Consider the following 16,888-nt stretch of genomic DNA (forward strand, 5'->3'; position numbering starts at 1 on the left):
CTCCAAGCTTTGCTTCCTTGCAGCAGGTGGTGGTGGATCAAAGACACCCGATCCCTGTTCCGCCCTTTGAAATGAAATGAATATAAGTATGTGACGGTCCAAATAATCTCCTGTCTGATCCTCCCTGTTGAAGCAAAAACACGCTCCTCTCTGTTTAGGCGGCTAACAACTGATTTGCTTTATGGATTAGTAAAGCAAAGTGAGCCAAACGTGGTCCCAGCAAAGTCGGGCCCAGTAAAGCTGCTAATACAATTAATCCTAGTATCTTTATACCCTTAGCCAAACAGTTTGACGTCAGGGCATCCAATTACAGAAATCCTCAATTAAATTTGGAAAAACAAAGCCTTATCAACAAGATGGTGGACAGGTACGAGGAAGTACATCGCCTGTTCCAACCAGCCCAATTAACACATACCAATAGCCCATTCTGTAGGCCTCTTCTCACGGGGTGACAAAGTTTACTTTGGTTTACGTGCTTGAGAGAAAAGCTGAAATGGTTTCTGATATACAAGATGGCTTCTAGCTAAACATAAAATAGCTAGAAGAACATTCCAAAACTCCAAGGCTGGCTCTCTACTTCCGGGTGGGTAGGAGGCAGCTTAGTCTGGGGTAAGGAGAGCCCAAAATGTGTTTCATGCTCTTATGTCACAGTGCTAAGACCTCTTGGTGGCTGCGTCAGTTGACTGTGCCTGGGATGATGATGCTTATTGATGAGTCACAAAAGGACCTTGGAGGTTCAAGCAAGAAAGCTGCAGAGCCCATCACATGGGAACCAGGACTGGGGGGGCTCCATCTATGGGGCAAATCCAGAGCAGAGATGACGTGAGAGGTAAAGCGTTCTCCTTCCCCAGTGTGGTCTCTGTGCTAACAAAGAGGCTCCCCCGAGTAAAGAGTACTTAGATCCATGCCAATGCAACAAAGGGGTTATGCAGTGATATTCGTGGGTAAAGCAGCAGAGAATAGGAGTCAGGACTCCCAATTCAGTTCCCACTTCTGTGAAGGAATGTGGTCAGCTGGAGAGAGAAAGTGATTCCAGCTCTGTTACTGATTGGCTGTGTGAACTTGGGCAAAGTCACATGACTTGTGTGTCTCAGGTTCCGCACAGAGGGGCTGCGATTACTTAGGGAAAAGGCTGGAAAAGTGCGTGGAGACTCCAGTGAAAGTCACGATAGAAGCAAATGTTCCCCACACAAAATTTTCTATCACTCACTTCACTCTAGGGGCACCCTCCTTCACCTTTCCGTGGGCTCAGGCGTAACCTCTGGGTTTCCAGGATCTTTTACAAGTGAAAAAGCCTCATACAATAATACTTTACTTAACCTCAATTAACAGTCACCAAAAAGAGAGTGCGCTTTCTAAGTATACAGTACTGACCACTCCCAGTAAGACAGATTAACTTGATGGCTGGTCATAATCAGTCCATCTGGGGAACTGGGGCTGGGTTCTGGCAGCTCTGACCTTGGAGATGTGTCCTGGAGTTGGATCTTCCCTAAAGAACTTCCTTTTGGACCCTAATTTATAGAGAGAAACTTGAGTCCTGCTTAGCTACCTTAACTAATAATTTTACTACCATTTTACTTACCAGTGCTGAGCATTTTGCAATGTAATTTTTAGGGCTGTCAATGTGTCTGCATTAATGCCTGAGATTAACGCAGGGCAGGATTAACGCATTAAAAAAATTAACGCATTAATCGCAGGCGTTAATGCTGCGCTGCCCCTTTGAAGTGCGGCTCTGGCGCGTCAAAGGGCAGCACTGCATGGAGCCTGGGGTCAGATGGGGACTCCAGCTGATCCCAGGCTCCCAGTGTGCTGCCTCTTTGAAGCACCGGAGTGGTAGCGCAACACGGTGCTGCCCCTTGGAAACGCCAGGGTGGCCTTTCCAAGGGGCAGCGCTGCACGGAGCCCCCAGCCAGCCTCGCTGCCTCCAACGACCCCCCAACTCCCCCTTTACTCGTGGAGCAGTGAAGGTGGGGGGGTCACACAAATTCATTTAGAATTTTAGAGGGTTGCGATATTACAAAGTTTGAGAACCCCTGACTTAAAGCAAGGTCAGGGTTTGGTTGTGCCAGGACAATGGGAAGTGCCTGAAATGTGGTTGTTTCTCATAAAATGGAAAGGGAGGGTTCTACTGTATAACGACCACATGAGGGCAGCAGGGGATATGGAATAGAAAGCAGGGACAGTTATACTGTATGGCTACGGCTGCACTGGCATGATTTTCCGAAAATGTTTTTAACGGAAAAGTTTTCTGTTAAAAGCATTTGCGGAAAAGAGCGTCTAGATTGGCAGGACGCTTTTCCGCAAAAGCACTTTTTGCGGAAAAGCGTCCGTGGCCAATCTAGATGCGCTTTTCCGCAAAAAAGCCCCGATCGCCATTTTCGCCATTGGAGCTTTTTTGCGGAAAAGAAATCTCTGCTGTCTACACTGGCCCTTTTGCGCAAAAGTCTTTGGGAAAAAGACTGTTGCCCGAACGGGAGCAGCAAAGTATTTCCGCAAAAAGCACTGATTTCTTACAGTAGGAAGTCAGTGCTCTTGCGGAAATTCAAGCGGCCAGTGTAGACAGCTGGCAAGTTTTTCCGCAAAAGCAGTACACCCAGTCCAGGGTTCTGTAAAGTGTCAGTCAATTGCAGCAAGTCTTCAGCCACTGGGCCTGGGTCTCAACCCAGTCTGAAGTTCAGCTCACACTAAGCACTGTCCAGGGTGCTGCTGTCCTCACAGTCAGGCCCTAGACCTGACTGGGTCAAGTTCCAGCAAGGAACTACCAGGCCCCAGCCCAGCAGCCTCTTTTATATCAGCCGGCTGGGCCCTGATTGGCTGCAGCAGAAGAAGCCACTCTAGCCTTCTTGGAGGACCTATTTTCTGGTTTTTTCCTTGGAGCAGGGTGCAGTAAGGCCTCCAGTCTCCAGCAGGGGGCATCAGGCCTAGTTCACCCTCATCACAGAGTTTTATCAAATAAAGTTTTATCTGTAGTGCAGTGAGAATTTGCAAAACAGACACAAAACTACAGAAGTATAGCACGTGATTACAGACAAATTGCTGCCTTTCTCATTTTTACCATATAATTATCAAATAAATCAGTTACAATATAAATAGTGTACTCACATTTCTGTGTATGGTCTAAATATATATTTTAGAGCAGGGCTACTCAACACATGGGCCGCATGCGGCCCGTGGCCCATTTGTTTGCAGCCCGCAGTGCGATTTGGGTTTATGCAGGGCTCAACACATGGCCCGTGGGATCCTTTGACGGACCGGGCCGGGTCTGGGCACAACTGAGGGCATCCGCTTAGGGTGAATTGCTCAAACTTGGGGCTCTCTCTAGCCCCCAGACTGGAGACCTTCCCAAATAGGCCACAAACCAGTCGTACCGAGCGCTTCAGCTGCCAATGTGGCCAGCCAGAAGCCTCACGAGCAAAACCCCTCAGACACGCCAGCTCTCCCTGTGACACAATCAGCCCCAGGCCTGCACACAGGTGAGGGGTTATAGAACCCGATCTCACCTACCCGAACGGGTTCTTCCGGTCCCAAGAAACCAGCCACAGTTCCCAGGTCAATTTACACTCTGGATCTTACCCACAAGATCACGCTGGGCCAGTCCTTTAGAATCTGAAATCTAAAGGTTTATTACTAAAAGGAAGAAAAGCGTGAGAGTGAGGTTGTTAAGGAGAATACGTTACATGCATCGAATCACCCGGTTCCCGATGCAGGTTCTTAGCAGAGATGTTATAAACTGCTGGCTTAAAAGACTCTGGTGCACATCCTATGTCAGGATGGGTCCACAGTTCTTTCCAGCTCATGGTTCCCTGCAAGGCTGCATCTGGGATCAGGAGCTAAACTGAAGACCAGATGGAGGGTGCCACATGGCATTTTATATCCTTCCTGGTATCTTCTTGGCCAGAGAAGGTCACATTGTCCAACAACCAATCCATGCTGGTTTGCAGGTATCAGTCACGTTCCTGAGGAGTGTATTGGCACCTAGAAATTCGTTGTCTTCTTGCTAATTAGCATAGCCGTTGGCTAGCATTCCTTGCCCCTTGCTCAGCCACTGACAGAAAATTTTCCAGCATCCACACAGAGTCCATGTTTATAACTCCACATACAGATATTATACAATTACATGAATAGCATAGACAGAATCAGTAGAACAGAGACTTTCATGTGACCCCTCACATGGCCCCCTTTGTATACACTTTGGGGAAAATACCCCCCCCCCCCATGGGTGCAGTAGTGATCTGGCATCTCCCCTTAAAATCCAGTAATGTGACAGCCTCCCCAGGAACACGCTTCACAATGGCGAGGCGTCTCCCAGGTGTGGTGAGCACTGAAAGACCCAAGCAGGTGGGCTGGTTGGAACAGACTGTTACAGGGTGTCGGCATTTCTAGCCCCCAGGGAGGTGGTGCCGGAAGTCTCGGAGCATTGTGGGAAGTGCTTTGTATTCATGCCCGGTCAGTGTGAAAGAAGCTATTTGCATATATATTTGCATGTACATGCAACCACTCTTAAGTTGCGTCCCTCCACATGTGCTGTGAGTATCATTGGTCCCCGGGGCTTCCAAAGTTGAGAAGCCCTGTTTTAGAGTGTCTTCTGTGTGTCTGTCTGTAAGTCTGTCTGTTCAAGCACCCCTCCTAAACAGTAAGAACTAGAAAACAGCAAATGGTCTGGTAGCACTTTAAAGACTAACACAACAAGTCGATGGAATCACGAGCTTTTGTGGGCACAGCCCACTTCTTCAGATGACCGGAGTTTGAAGAAGCGGGCTGTGCTCACGAAGGCTCATGATCTCATCGACATGTTTTGTTAGTCTTTAAAGTGCTACCAATTTGTTGTTTGTTAGGTTTAAGGTGTACAGACTAACTCGGCTACCCCCTGACGTAAGAACTAGGGCCACCGCTTTTGGCATGCATCTTCCTCGTCTCCTAACTCAGAGCCAGGACAGGGTTTGGTTGTGCCAGGACAGTTGGAAGCGCCGAGAAAAGGACTGTTTTCCATAACGTGCAAAGGGAGGGACGGCTGGTCCAAGAGACGTAATATCAGAGTAGTCACTGGGAGCAGTGAGCGGGCAAGGGAGAGCTATCCTGCAGAGTGTGCATTGAGGACAGCTGCACCACCAGGGCTGGGGCTCCGCCATCTTGCCTGCCAGCACTCTGAGAAAGTAGCCCCCTTGCCCCAGACCCTACCCCGCTCCTGGCCAGGGGGCAAGGGGCAGAGAACAGGCCCCTAATGGGCTGGCAAGGGAAAGACTAGTTCCCTGGCAGACTGGGGAGGTCTGGGAGGGGAGAGAACACACCCTGGGCAAAGGGGATCCCCTGTCCTGAGCCCCTCCTCACCCTCCCATCCCCCACTCTCACACCCCACCGCCACCCCAGCTCCCCACTCCCCATCCCCAAGGCCCTGCCCCGAAGGACCCAGGCAGTACTGGGTAAGTCTGCTAGTAGTACGCAGAGCAGTATAAACAAGTCTTGTGCCCTACAGTGCAAAAGGAGGGCGGCGCCCTGTACGCCATCCCTCTCTGCTACCACCAATAGTGTCATTTTCTGCAGAGAATGGTTTAACCCTTTCTGGCTATAGAAGGCCTTTAAGAACTGCGTGAATTTCAGTCCCAACTTGGGCTGCCTCTCAGAGTGAGGGAGTGGCCAGTGTCCTTTGCTAATCGGTGTTATATCCCCCTTAATTGCGGTAAGCACTGATTGCTCGTGAGGGCTAGACATTGACACGGATTTTGATTTTTTTTTTAAGGATTTGCTTTGAAAACAACTCCTATAAAGAATCACGCTGGCAGCCCAGGGACAAGAGATAATAGACGTGGGGCGCCGGCTGTGATGGAGTGGAATTGCTAAATACTCTAAAAACACTGCGGTGCCATAGCTGTACGACTCTTTATGTAACCTGGTCAGGAGGGTAAAATTACTGCCTGACTATGGTTGGTTATTAGAATTTCCCATATTACTCCTCATCTAACACCAGGGCTACGTCTACACTGGTATGATTTTCCGGAAATGCTTTTAACGGAAAAGTTTTCCATTAAAAGTATTTTCGGAAAAGAGAGTCTAGATTGGCAGGACGCTTTTCCGCAAAAGCACTTTTTGTGGAAAAGCGTCCGTGCCAATCTAGATGCACTTTTGCACAAAAGAAGCCCTGATGGCCATTTTCGCGATCGGGGCTTTTTTGCGGAAAACAAATCTGAGCTGTCTACACTGGCCCTTTTGCACAAAAGTTTTGCGCAAAAGGGACTTTTGCCCGAACGGGAGCAGCATAGTATTTCTGCAAAAAGCACTGATTTCTTACAGTAGGAAGTCAGTGCTTTTGTGGAAATTCAAGCGACCAGTCTAGACAGCTGGCAAGTATTTCCAGAAAAGCGGCTGATTTTCCGGAAAAACTGGCCAGTCTAGACACAGCCCAGAGGAATAGCAAACAGGAAAGCTGTTAATGTTAAGGATCCTGTCTTCAAGGAAGATGGCCAGCTTGTTTCACCAGGATGGGAACTTGGAGGTCAAAAGATCACTAAAGAGTTAAAAAGGGTTTCTCAGAGGGAGAAGGGGAGTCACTTCTCAAAGCTATCTAGGGAGACAGGCTGAAAGAGAGAAACCTTGTGGGAGAAACCTTCTGGGACCAGTAAACCCTAGAGTAAAGCTAGACACCATTCCCTAGCTCCAATCCCTTCCCAAAAGCGATATGCAATGAGGAGAGCAAGTACTTTCTTCCTGGGCTGAAAGGGCTGCAAGTTTCCCAAGAATAGATGAGACATCTCCAGGAATTCCTGTAGGACTCTGTTCCCTCTAAGCCAGTGGTTCTTAACCTTACAGCAGCCTGCACCCCGTTGGTTCTCAAAATATGTTCTCACACCCCTTATTAAACATCGTTGAAGTAGGTCAGTTCTTTAAACCTAAGCTATATCATCAAACTCTGGCATCTCTCGCGCCCCCAGAAAAGGCATCTCACACTCCCAGGGGGTGCGTGCACCCCAGATTAAGAACCACTGCTCTAAGCGCTCAGGCAGTCAAGTCATGAGTGACCTTATCAGTAAGACACTCAAATCACTAACCGCTGCACTGTAATCAACCATGTATAAAGCCAAGTGGGAGCAAGCTGCGGCAAAGGATTGCTAACAGCCTGTGTCCCAGCCCTAACCAGCTGACAAGAGTAATCAAACTTTGTCTTTTCTTTGTGTCCCAAATTCTTGCAGCTGATGTGCACCATAGCAGATCTGGTAACCAGAAAAGGGAGACCACACAGCCAAATTCCCAGGAGCAGTCTCAGAAACAGCACAGTTCTCCATGGGACCATGCCAGCCATGACCAAGCCTCTGGTTCTAAATTAGCCAAGAGACAGCAGCAAAATCAGACGCCAGCTGGCAGTTCTTATGGACAAGGTAGGGGACAAACAGCGAGGTGTTCAACCACAAAACCAAACCGACCTCAGTAGAGCCCTGCCAAGGATGTGCTTGGCTGGTTAATGACCCATGGAGGATCCATCAGTTTTCAACGCAGTCATTTTTTAGGCATAATCTACTCGCCAGCGCTGTTCCCTTATAATGTGTGGTTTGTAATGGTCCGGAAGGGGTCACAAATGACGTGAGGTGGGTCCAGACCTCAGATATTCACATGCTGTCACCTTGGAAGTTAGCTGGATAAAAACGGTCTCAGGCCTGTTAAATCCCTCCGAAGACACCCTGAATAGGAAAATGAATGCGAGGCATCCAGGAAGCCTGGGGAACCCGGGGACTTTAGACACCAAGCAGGAGGAGGCAATGGTACCATTCAAGGTGGTTCAGTGGTTAATGGAACCACGTCTTCCTCTTTTCCCCAAAACTGCCTCATTCCGGAGCATGCCCTTTCCCAGTCAAAGGCTTCGTCACCCTGGCTTTTCATCCACCTCTTTGTGGGCTACTGGCCATTTCTCAGTATTGTTTCCAGAGTTGTTGACTCAAGTCCCACGGCTTGAACTCGAGTCTGACGTAAGTCGCCTCGGTGACTCGACTTGAGACTCGACTCGGGGTCATTGTTTGTGACTTGAGACTCGACCTGAGACTTGCTAATTGTGTTAAATCGACTTGGTGAAAAAATTGTCCGACAATGCCGATATCGATGGCTTGTACAAAAGCGACTTGACATTTTTTAAATTGAGACTTGAGACTCAACTAGAAAGTGACTTTAGGGATTCGAGACTCGACTTGAGACTTGAACTGTAGTGACTTGAGACTTACCTTAGACTTGACAATGATGACTTGAAGACAACACTGATTGTTTCCTTGGGCTTCCCAATCTTTGCCCTCCCCCAGAACAGTGTGTGTCTTGGCTGTAGCTAGTTTCTTACTTGCTATCACAAATGTAGCTTGTTGGAAAGTTCAACGGATGGAGGACTATGACGGCGAGTCAGGGTTCCTCCAAATCCTGTAGCAGCAAGAACAGACTCCACCAGACGTGGAATAGAAGCACATTGGGGCATATTATTTGGACTAAAAATGGTCTGACAGTTCTAAAAATATAATGGTAAATGGGGAATCATCATGGAATGGTTGAGTTCTTAGTGAGGTCTCACAGGGATCAGTTTTTGGTCCTATAACCTTTTTATCAATGACCTGGAAAAAAACATAAAATTATCACTGATCAAGACTGAGGGAAATGGTCAATGAAAACCAGAGGACAGGTCACGGATACAGCATCATCTAGATGGCTTAGAAAGCTGGGTGCAAGCAAATGTGTTTTGGCACAGACCAGCAAAAGTGCATACATCTAGGCTACGTCTACACTGGCATGATTTTCCGGAAATGCTTTTAACAGAAAAGTTTTCTGTTAAAAGCATTTTTGGAAAAAGCGCGTCTAGATTGGCAGGACGCTTTTCCGCAAAAGCACTTTTTGTGGAAAAGCATCCGTGCCAATCTAGACGCAGTTTTCCGCAAAAAAGCCCCAATCGTCATTTTCGCGATCAGGGCTTTTTTGCAGAAAACAGTACTGTGCTGTTTACACTGGCCCTCTTGCGCAAATGATTTGGACAAGAGGGCTTTTGCCCGAACGGGAGCAGCACAGTATTTCTGCAAGAACACTGATGATCTTACATGAGATTGTCAGTGTTCTTGCGGAAATTCAAGCGGCCAGTGTAGATAGCTGGCAAGTTTTTCTGCAAAATCAGATGATTTTGCAGGAAAACTTGCCAGTCTAGACACAGCCTTAGGGTCACAGATTATAGGCCATGCTTACTGAATGGGGATTCTACCCTGGAAAGCAGCGACTCTGAAAAAGACATGGCGGGTGCGGTCAGGCAGGTAATCACCTGAACACGCTCTCCAGTGAGGCGCTGTGGCCAAAAGGGCTAATCAACCCTTGGACGTATAAATGGAGGAATGTTAAGTAGGAGGAAGGAGGGGATATTGCCTTTGGTACTGGTACGACCACTGCTGGAATCCTGGGTCTGGTCCTGGGATCCACCATTGAAGAAGGGAGTTGGTAAATTGGAGAAGGTTCATAGATGAGTCACAGGAATGAATAGAGGCAGGGGTGGGGAACATAAGGCCCGGGGGCCAGAGATAGCCCCCAAGACTTAGGGCTCCCCCGTACTGGGCAGCCCGTGCAGGTGCTCCAGCCCCACTGCTGCCCTCCTACGGGACTGGAGCACACAAAATCTACTAGCCTGGGCCCCAGTAGGCTCTGGTGTACACAGGGAGTGTGAGGAGGGTCTTTCTCCTTCTCCATCGGGGGTGCCCCTCCCCCCCGACTGAGTTTTGTGTGGGTCAGCAGCCCCCAACCCAAGAAAGGTTCCCCAGCCCTGATTAAAGGCTTGGAAACCTGTCCCAGCATGAAAGACCCAAGGAGTTCTTTCTATTCAGATTAACAAAGAGAAGCTTCATGGGGGGGAATTGATCCCAGTTGAGAAGTACTTACATGGGAAACAACAATTTGGCAACAGCAGGTTCTTCAGTCTATCAGACAAGGCTCTAACACTCCAGTGACTGGGAACGAGGTGCACACTGCTAACAGGGAGGGGAATTAATCGCTCAGGCAACGTCCGGGTGGTAGGGGAAGGGGCTGCTATTTCCACAGCTCTGTGCCTGTCTGCCTCATCTCCCTAGCGCTGGTATATCCCAAGTTTGCATGCGATGAGGAGAGCAAGCGTTTTTCTCCCGCAGGGTCAAGGCTTCCGTGTTCCCCACAAAGAAAAGAGGCGCAAGAGAGATCAGACACGTCCAGCAATTCATGTTGGATCCCGTTCTGTCAAGCTGATCAAACAGAGATGAACCTTATAAACAGTAAAACCGAGAAGTCCTGTGGCACCTGCGGCTATGTCTACACAGCAGCATTATTTCGGAATAACCGGTGTTATTCTGAAATAACAAAGAGTGTGTCCACTCAGCAAGCCGTTATTTCAAAATAAGGTCGAGCTGGAGGACTTCTTACTCCGACTCCTGTAACCCCCCTTTCACGAGGAGTAAGGGAAGTCGAAGGAAGTGTTCTTCCTTCAATTTCCTGCTGTGTAGACAGTGCCAAAAGCCAAATTAAGCTATTTCGATGTAAGCTACACCATTGATCATAGAATCATAGAATCATAGGACTGGAAGGGACCTCGAGAGGTCATCGAGTCCAGCCCCCCGCCCTCAAGGCAGGACCAAGCTCCGTCTACACCATCCCTGACAGATGTCTATCTAACCTGTTCTTAAATATCTCCAGAGAGGGAGATTCCACCACCTCCCTTGGCAATTTATTCCAATATTTGACCACCCTGACAGTTAGAAATTTTTTCCTAGTGTCCAATCTAAACCTCCCCTGCTGCACTTTAAGCCCATTACTCCTTGTCCTGTCCTCAGAAACCAAGAGGAACAAATTTTCTCCTTCCTCCTTGTGACACCCTTTTAGATATTTGAAAACCGCTATCATGTCCCCCCTTAATCTTTTTTCCAAACTCAAGTGGTAGCTCAAGTTGCGTAGCTTAATTCGACTTTTGCCTTGCTGTATTGATGTGCCCTTAGAGAGTAACAAATATATATATATATAGGATCATGGGGTTTCATGGGCAAAACCCACCTTTTCTCATCTGAGAAGTGGGGTGTGCACCCAAGAGCTCCTGAGGATATATATTTGTTAGTCTCTAAGGTGCCACAGGACTACTTGTTTTTAAACTTGCAGACTAACACGTGTACCCCTGCAGACCTTATACATAGTAAGCATTCTCAGATCACCAGTAGCTGCAGTTTAAAAGCTCATGAATAAAAAGAAGTGGGAGCAGACTGTGGCTAAGAGGGACTGGCACCCTGCGCCACAGCACGAAAGAGCTGAAGAGTCTACTCTTTCCTTTGTGTCCCCAATTCTTCTTGCAGCCGAAGTCCAGCAGAACATAGCTGGGAACAAGCACAGGGAGTCCAAGCAGCCAAATAACCAGGAGCAGTCTGAGAAAGAACACAGCAAATTTCCAAAAGCCTCTGTTTCTAAACCCACAAAGGCGGCGCGGAAAAGTCAGGCATCTCCTGCCAGTGCTTATGGAGAAGGTAGGGGACTAACAGCAGGGCGTTCAAACTGTTGAACAAAACTGACCTTAGTGAAGTCACCCCACGCCTGTGCTTGGCTCATGGACGCTCCCTCCCTGGACGATGACAGTTTTAAACCAGGTCAAGTTTTTTTTAGGCCTAAGTTACTCAGCAGTGATGTTCCCTTTTAATATGTGGGGGTATGTCTACACTAGCCCCCTAGTTCGAACTAGGGTGGTTAATATAGTCATTCGAAGTTGCAAATGAAGCCCGGGATTTAAACATCCCGGGCTTCATTTGCATTTTGCCGGGCACCGCCATTTTTAAAGCCCCAGTAGTTCGGACTTTGTGCCCGCGGCTACACCCGGCACGGAGTAGGTAGTTCGGATTAGGCTCCTAATCCGAACTACCGGTACACCTTGTTCCATGAGGTGTAACGGTAGTTCAAATTAGAAAGCCTAATTCAAACTACCTACTCCGTGCCGCGTGTAGCCACGGGCACGGTGTCCGCACTAACGGGGATTTAAAAATGGCGGCGCCCGGCAAAATGCAAATGAAGCCCAGGATATTTAAATCCCGGGCTTCATTTGCAACTTCGAATGACTATATTAACCACCCTAGTTCGAACTAGAGTGGTAGTGTAGACATACCCTGGTTTAATAGGCCACAAATAGTGTGAAATGGGTTCAGATCCCAGATAACACGCTGTCCCCATTGTACATTTCCTGGGTAGAACAGGTCTCTAACTCCACTCAGAAGACACACAGAGTAGGAAGATGAACACTGGGCAGTCAAGAGCTCTGGGGGAAGCTACTGACTTGTGCAGACACCACACAGCTGGAAGTGATGGTAGCCTCCGATATTGCTCAGTGGTTAATTCTATCCCAGGGGTCACCAACCAGTCGATTGGGATCTACCGGTAGATCTGGGAGCCTCTGACAGGTGATCCCGACTGGTTTGGCTGGGAGGCTGTCAAGTGTCTGCATGTCACCTGCTCCTCCCTTCCTGCCCTGCTGCTCCAGCCCAAAACCTCAAAGCTGCACCCTGGGAGCCTCCTGCTTGTTGTACTGGGTGGGGGATTCAGAGGCAGGGGGGCACTGATGTCACTCTGTCCTCCTCCCCGTACCCTGTCTTCACAGAGTGGAGGGCGGGGCCTTGTCAGAGGGGTGGAGCAAGGCCTCAGAGAAGGGGCAGGGCATCTGGGTTTGAGGTAGATCCTGGACTGACAAATTCAAAAGTGATCTTGTGCTTAAAAGGTTGGAGACCCCTGGTCTACCCTGACCCCATCCCCTACCCAGGTGTGTTCATTCAAGAGGGCGACCTTTCCAGGCAAAGGCTTAGTGACCTGGCTTTTTATCCAGGTTTGCCATCTCTTCCTTGGCCTTTCCAGTCTGACCTCTCCCCAGAACACCTTGTTTGGGCTGCAGCTGATTTCCATTTGCTATTGAAAGTGGGGCTTGTGGGAAAGCTCAGAGAAGGGAGGGAGAGCAGCCACGGGCTACTCGGACTGGCCTTTGTGGCCACTGGGAGTAAAAGCCTTAGGAGCAACACTGCACCGATCTAAGCCAGTCTCCGGGGATTTCCTTTCATCCCTAGACTCACTGCAACTCTCCTCCCCACAGAATGTACATAAGAACATAAGAACGGCCGTACTGGGTCAGACCAAAGGTCCATCTAGCCCAGTATCCGGTCTGCCAACAGTGGCCAGCACCAGGTGCCCCGGAGAGGATGGACCGAAGACAATGATCAAGCGATTTGTCTCCTGCCATCCTTCTCCAGCCTCTGACAAACAGAGGCCAAGGACACCATTTTATCCCCTGGCTAATAGCCTTTTATGGACCTAACCTCCAGGAAATTATCTAGCTTCTCTTTAAACTCTGTTATAGTCCTAGCCTTCACAGCCTCCTCTGGCAAGGAGTTCCACAGGTTGACTACACGCTGTGTGAAGAAGAACTTTCGCTTATTAGTTTTAAACCTGCTACCCATTAATTTCATTTGGCCATCGCATGCACTGGGTAGTACGAGTCATGGAAGTGCATGCTTTGCAGCACCTTGCTCTCCCCAGCCGATGCCGCTAGTTTCTGGTCTTCTCTAAATATGCAGATACTGGATCAGTGGCTACAGCACAAGAACGCTGAACCCTCACGCTCCGCTAGAGCTCCCTGCACTTTGCAAGGGAGGGTTACACATGGGGACGCTCAGACACAGTGAAGAGCAGAGACTTGCCGACAGTGATCATCGGGTCAATGGCAAAACTAGGCTTGGAACCCAATGATCTCCTAGTCCACTACCACCATGGACTACCCAGCAGAACCCATCCTTTCTAGATTCAAATCCTGCACTGAGTAGCAAGAAAACCTGTACAGTGAGTCCTCTTTAAAGGGCCATGCAGTTTGTACAGGTGATTTGTGCTCATCAGACACCCCTCCTATCCAATTGCTGTCCTATGATCCTTATCTGCTTCTTTTAACTAGCCAGTCTTTAGGTGCTTATAGGTTACCAGTCCTACCTACTTGTTTTTCCCTTTGATATTTTCATACCCTCTGTTCCTTGTTTCCTGCCCTGCCTCCTTTTTTTCCCTTCCCCACTCTCTCCTATTTGTTTTGGCTCTGTACATCCTAAACTCAAAACTCCAGTCATCTGAAAAAGCGGGCTGTGCCCACGAAAGCTCATAATACCGTCTACATCAGAATGTCTTCAACTTTTTAAGACCGAGGAACACCAAACATTTTTTAAAAATGAGGAACACCAAGGACTTTTGGTTGAGAAAAAACCAAAGTGTTGGGGGAAAGTTATTGAGAAAAAAGGTTGCCGGCCCCTTTAAGGGCAGCCATTTTGAACTCTGTTCTCCGCGGCACACCTCCGACTGCCTTGCAGCACGCCAGTGTGCACGGAACACAGTGTAAGAAACACTGATCGACGTGTTTCGTTAGTCTATACAGTGCTACCAGGCCATTTGTTGTTTTTTACGTTTATCCTGTTACAGACTAACTCGGCTGCCCCCTGCAGCTTCCAGACACCCAGATTAGTCATGGGTGCCACAAGTCAGATTTGTAATGCTTGGGGGGGGGGGTGGAGGGGTCCCAAGGTTAGAACGGCACCTGGGCTCACTTTGCCTGTGTGGCGTAGTGGGGGGGCTGTCTGCTCTGTGTCCCCCTGCCTTGTGATGGGAGATTCTCACTGAGTCACCCAGGCTATGTCTACACTGGCATGAATTTCCGGAACTGCTTAAAACGGAATAGTATTCCGTTTTAAGTTTTTCTGGAAAAGGAGCGTCTACATTGGCAGGCTGCTTTTCCGGAAAAGCCCTTTTCTGGAAAAGCGTCTGTGGCCAATGTAGACGCGCTTTTCCGGAAAAGAGCCCCGAGCATCATTTTCGCGATCAGGGCTTTTTTCCAGAAAAGACTACTGGGCTGTCTACACTGGCCCTTTTCCGGAACAGTGTTCCAGAATAAGGACTTATGCCCAAGCGGGAGCAGCGTAGCTTTTCCGGAATAGTGGCTGATTTTGTACAGTAGAGCGTTGTTGCTTTTCCGGAAATTCAAGGGCCAGTGTAGACACCTCGCAGCTTATTCTGGAAAAGTGGCTGATTTTCCGGAATAAGTGGCCCAGTGTAGACACAGCCCCAATGTGTATTAACCCAGACATCTCGGCTCAGCCTCCCAGGGAGAGACAAAGGGAGGAAGGTGGATACCAGCACCTGGCTGGGGGGCAGGGCCTGGGAGGGAGGCAGTTGCTGGCTGGGAAGCATGGAGAGAAGAGGCTAAGCTGGGGCCTAGGGGCGATGGACCCCTAACCCTAGGGTCTGAGGCATCCTGGCCCCTGTAGCCACATCACGTCTGTGCTGGGCTGTATCCTGAAGGAACAATAAACCCCTCTCTATTCTACGACCGGCGGAGTCTGTTCTTGCTGCTACGGGGCTGCAGGATCTGGGGGAACCCCGACTCGCCGTCACAGCCGGACTCTAAAGACATAGCACTTTCACAAGCACAACATTTGTAACTCCCCTGCACCACCACCTTTGGAAGTGTTTCCTGTACCTGCCTATCTCTGTGATCTCCCCTCACTAGTACAAGGTTTTCTGAGCTCCTGGCTCCATAAAACCCCCAGGAGAAGATATGCTACCCCCAGACCCTCTATGCCTTTTGTCTATATTGGATGACAAGATGCTGAGGCCGGGGCGTGTGTCTGGATGAATAGTTTGCCTGATTGCTAACCATGCCCCTATAAAGTACCATCACGTCTCCTCAAAGGGGGCATATGGGTTTATACGCGGAGGTAAATATGCTGTGTGCAGGAGAAAATGCAGTCCCTTATGCAAAGCTTGGTTTTCTCTTTGTCTCTTACCTGTAGAGACACTGGATAAACTGAAGATGAAAAGGGTAATCCCCAAAATCATTGTCACCGGGCCCTTGGATGAGGAGATACTGAGTGCTTCCGAGAATGCTTTGCCGGAGTCCAAGCCCATCAAGGATATAGCTGACAGCAGGTCAAACGTGCACACAAAACCCAGCACCGGGGAGGCTCACCAAGTGAAGAAAGAAACAGCGTGAGCTCTGGAGAGCAGCTAATGCTCACTGTGACAACTCAGAGACACCAGGATGTGATGAATGCCACCAAGTAGGGGCTGTGAAACAACTCGGGCCCCCACAATTATTAAACAGGAATCCAGCACAACAACTTCTCCCATGGTCTCACTTTCCTCAGCTCCATAGGATAGCTGGAGGAGGAGGAGAGAAAATAGTGACATTTAAAGGTGACCTGAAAAGCTTGCTTCAAAATAAATATCTGTAGTAAATGGCGTAAACTTGCAAGTCAATAACAGACTACATGTCTGGGCAGACACGATAGATCATCCCCATGCACCCTTCACCCCAAATGATTCCACAGCGTCTGCATGCAGCACCCTGGAAATGCAGCCAACTTTGAAGTGGACAGCAGCAGCCAACTGCAGAGGCTGAGGGAGAGGGGTTTGGGGATAGACACCAAGGCAAATCCCTATCTTTATGGGAAGTCATTCACGTGGTTTTCAATGTCTCCCCAGAGTAGGGGAACCTTGTGTTTGAGAGTCCAGCGCGCCGCAACCTACATACCAGACCTCAGAAGTGCTGAGTTAATCCCGCCACTGGGGTTTGCACCTGGTCATTTCAGACCCTATGGTTATATGACAAACACACAATCAGAAAATCATTTCCTCCTTCATTTAGATCCCAAGATCCAAGCTTAGGGTTCTAAGCTACTCCAGCAGCATCTTAAGCATCTAAATCGAAAATACTCCCAGCCCTTTGGATATTGGTGATACTAGCAGCTGTAGCCAAGGAAACCCAGAAGAACCGTAAGCTCAGGTTTTGGCAGGCTAAAAGGCCTTTCAGTTCACCTTTTAATATAAAAGCCATAGTCTGTTCATCTGGCACCAGCACCACTAAGAATAA

General features: G+C 48.8%; 1 protein-coding gene across 1 annotated transcript; it reads left to right on the plus strand.

Moving 5' to 3' along the window:
• The first annotated feature begins 694 nt into the window (after positions 1-694).
• LOC112544091 (uncharacterized) lies at positions 695-16,009 on the plus strand. The gene is made up of 4 exons (XM_025179642.2): positions 695-829; positions 7,185-7,370; positions 11,310-11,477; positions 15,810-16,009. Exons 1-4 carry the CDS (start codon positions 766-768, stop codon positions 16,007-16,009), a joined length of 618 nt encoding a protein of 205 aa, XP_025035427.2. The 5' UTR covers positions 695-765.
• The last annotated feature ends 879 nt before the right edge of the window (positions 16,010-16,888 follow it).

This window comes from Pelodiscus sinensis, chromosome 12 (assembly GCF_052426305.1).
Source record: "Pelodiscus sinensis isolate ZL-2025 chromosome 12, ASM5242630v1, whole genome shotgun sequence".
NCBI lineage: Eukaryota > Metazoa > Chordata > Testudines > Trionychidae > Pelodiscus > Pelodiscus sinensis.